The sequence below is a fragment of the Austrofundulus limnaeus genome, unplaced genomic scaffold (assembly GCF_001266775.1).
Source record: "Austrofundulus limnaeus strain Quisiro unplaced genomic scaffold, Austrofundulus_limnaeus-1.0 Scaffold26, whole genome shotgun sequence".
Classification (NCBI taxonomy): Eukaryota; Metazoa; Chordata; class Actinopteri; order Cyprinodontiformes; family Rivulidae; genus Austrofundulus; species Austrofundulus limnaeus.
Genome location: NW_013952428.1, coordinates 628,764 through 631,094, shown reverse-complemented (window position 1 = coordinate 631,094; position 2,331 = coordinate 628,764). Strand labels below are relative to the sequence as shown.

The 2,331-nt window shown below is 34.0% G+C and overlaps 1 protein-coding gene across 1 annotated transcript in view; it reads left to right on the top strand.

Annotated features, from left to right (window-relative positions):
• Window positions 1-927: 927 nt before the first annotated feature.
• rnf115a (ring finger protein 115a) overlaps window positions 928-2,331 on the top strand; it is a gene marked incomplete at its 3' end in the record, with an annotated part of 9,145 nt that continues 7,741 nt past the window's right edge. Inside the window, 1 exon segment of the mRNA XM_014004689.1 lies at window positions 928-1,045. Within this exon segment, the coding sequence (XP_013860143.1) occupies window positions 968-1,045 (78 nt within the window).

The window sequence follows — 2,331 nt, the reverse complement described above, 5'->3', positions numbered from 1 at the left end:
ATAATAAGTTTATTTGATAGGGACTGACACACAACATCATGGTACTCATAGCGTGAGCTTTGCAGCACTAAATGGACTTTTATAAACAGTATATCTAAAATGTGTCTAAAAAGTATTAAAAATAAATTACAGGTAATATTAATAATATAAACAGCCATACACATAAATAAAAGTCACTAAAGCATACAATAAAAACACTATAAACATGATTAAAAAGCCAAAACATAAAAGAACAAACATGATCAGGATTTAAGACTTTAAATATTTTGAACATGATTGCAGCACTGTTTTGACAAAGCCAGAGTTTAGTTTAATTTTTTTAAACATGTCAAACCTGGTCACAGACTTTAAATTAACAGGAAGTGAATTCCTACTGTAGCCCTGCAGTTTCTCTACATGACTACTTAATGGTTTGGGTGCAAATCCGTTTAAGCATTTGAAGATCATTTTTAAAAAAATGAATTTTAAAAAATTAGAAAAGTCTAAAATACCAAATTTGGCTAGAATATTACAATGATGAAATCTGATTGGCTTTACATACAAAACCTTTAAGGTTTGACTGCAAAGACTTTCCAACTTACCAGTTGTAGCCCTGCTCTAAAGAAAAGTTTAACAAAAATCAGTTCAGAGCAAATTCATTGGGTAAATTTATTAATTAACATTAATATGAATGGATAACACAATAAAGCATGCAGCTTATTTCCATTGTGGTCCAGCGTCACACACAATCACTTACATAAATAACAACAAATTTAATAAAAACATTCAACACAATAATTTATTTATATAAAAGACTAATAATAAATAAGGTCATTCGATTCTTGCCTGAATAACTAATTGCTGAAATGCCAGTATCAGGGACATCTCTTTTAGAGAGCCTCTTATATGGTAAACCGGCTTGCCGTACCTGGAGTCTTCGGGTTGTAGAGGAGCGACGTCAGTGTTTGCTGCTGCTGCTCTGGGGAAGATGGCGGAGGCTGCGGCTGTTCCCCCGCATCGGTTTTTCTGTCACTGTTGTAAGGGGGAAGTAAACCCCAAACTCCCGGTAAGTCCGATGATTTCGGTTCGTTAAATGTGACGCGTTGTACGGTTCGTGCCGCTGCCAGGGTCGGTATGTCGACAAAACGCCGCTCAGTTTCACCTCCTCCTTGCTACAACTAACCCCCCGGCTAGCCTGTTAGCAGTTAGCAGCGTTTGTTGTTGTTAACTCTAAAACAGAGTGGCAAATGTTTTGTGGGGTTTTTATTTTAAATAAAAATGTTGACTTAAAAAAAAAAGGATGACCAAGTTTATTAAGCGTGTGTTTTAAGACAGTCGTGTTAAAACTGTTGAGCTAAAAGCCTTCAGTTTAACACTACGATAGTTTTTTCCTCTTTTCTTTCACTAAACAACAGGAACAACTGCCTTAGCATGGCTACTAAAAACCACTGATTTAACATGAGCTGGCTGGCACTGGGTCATTTTTATTTTCACTTTTTGTTCCTGTTAAAACACACAGCTGATAGGAGGAGTTTGGGGACTTTTCTTGGACATTGAGTTCAGTTTCAGTTTTAACTAAATATTATTGTGACCCAGTACAGGTCGTTTGTATAATTTACTATAAACATGTTTTCTAAATACACACTATGAAGATTTTAAAGTGCCTGTGACATTTATATCCTTCAAATACAAAAAGTCAAAGAAAACATGTTTTATATTTAAGAAAATTAGCATAGTACACATGATTTTAGTCATTTTGTCACATAAAAGGCCTGTTTTCCTTTGAATTAGCCTCAGCCAAAGTGAAACAGGAAGTGACATCAAAGGGGAAATCTTTAATAAAATAAACTCTCTGGTCTTTGTTTATTAAACATTTTTTAAACTTTAAGTCTTCGTCTCTACATTGTTGTTTGTAACAACGCTCTGTTTACATGCCGACATTCCCTTTTGACATCACTTCCTGTTTCTTCACATGGTAATATCTCAGCAATGTGAAAACTATTTTCCAATATGTTATCAATGTTTTCTTTCCAAAAATGCGTTCATGTTTATTATAAAAATGTCCATCTTAACAAGTTTTAAAATCTTATATCAGCCAAAAAGTCTTTTTGATCTTGTTTTGAGACTGATTTACTGAACAAGAACTGATTGTGTAAGAATTAGGGCTGTGTATTGGGAAGAATTTGGCGATACGATACATATCATAACAGAGGGGTCACGATATATCCCGATATATTCAATACTGTAAGCAAGGCAATATATCGCGATTTTTTTGTCCAAAAATTCTATTAAATAAAAACCTCTTACTGAAAAAAAAAGAAAAGCTAATGTTTACTTACAATGCTAATGCTA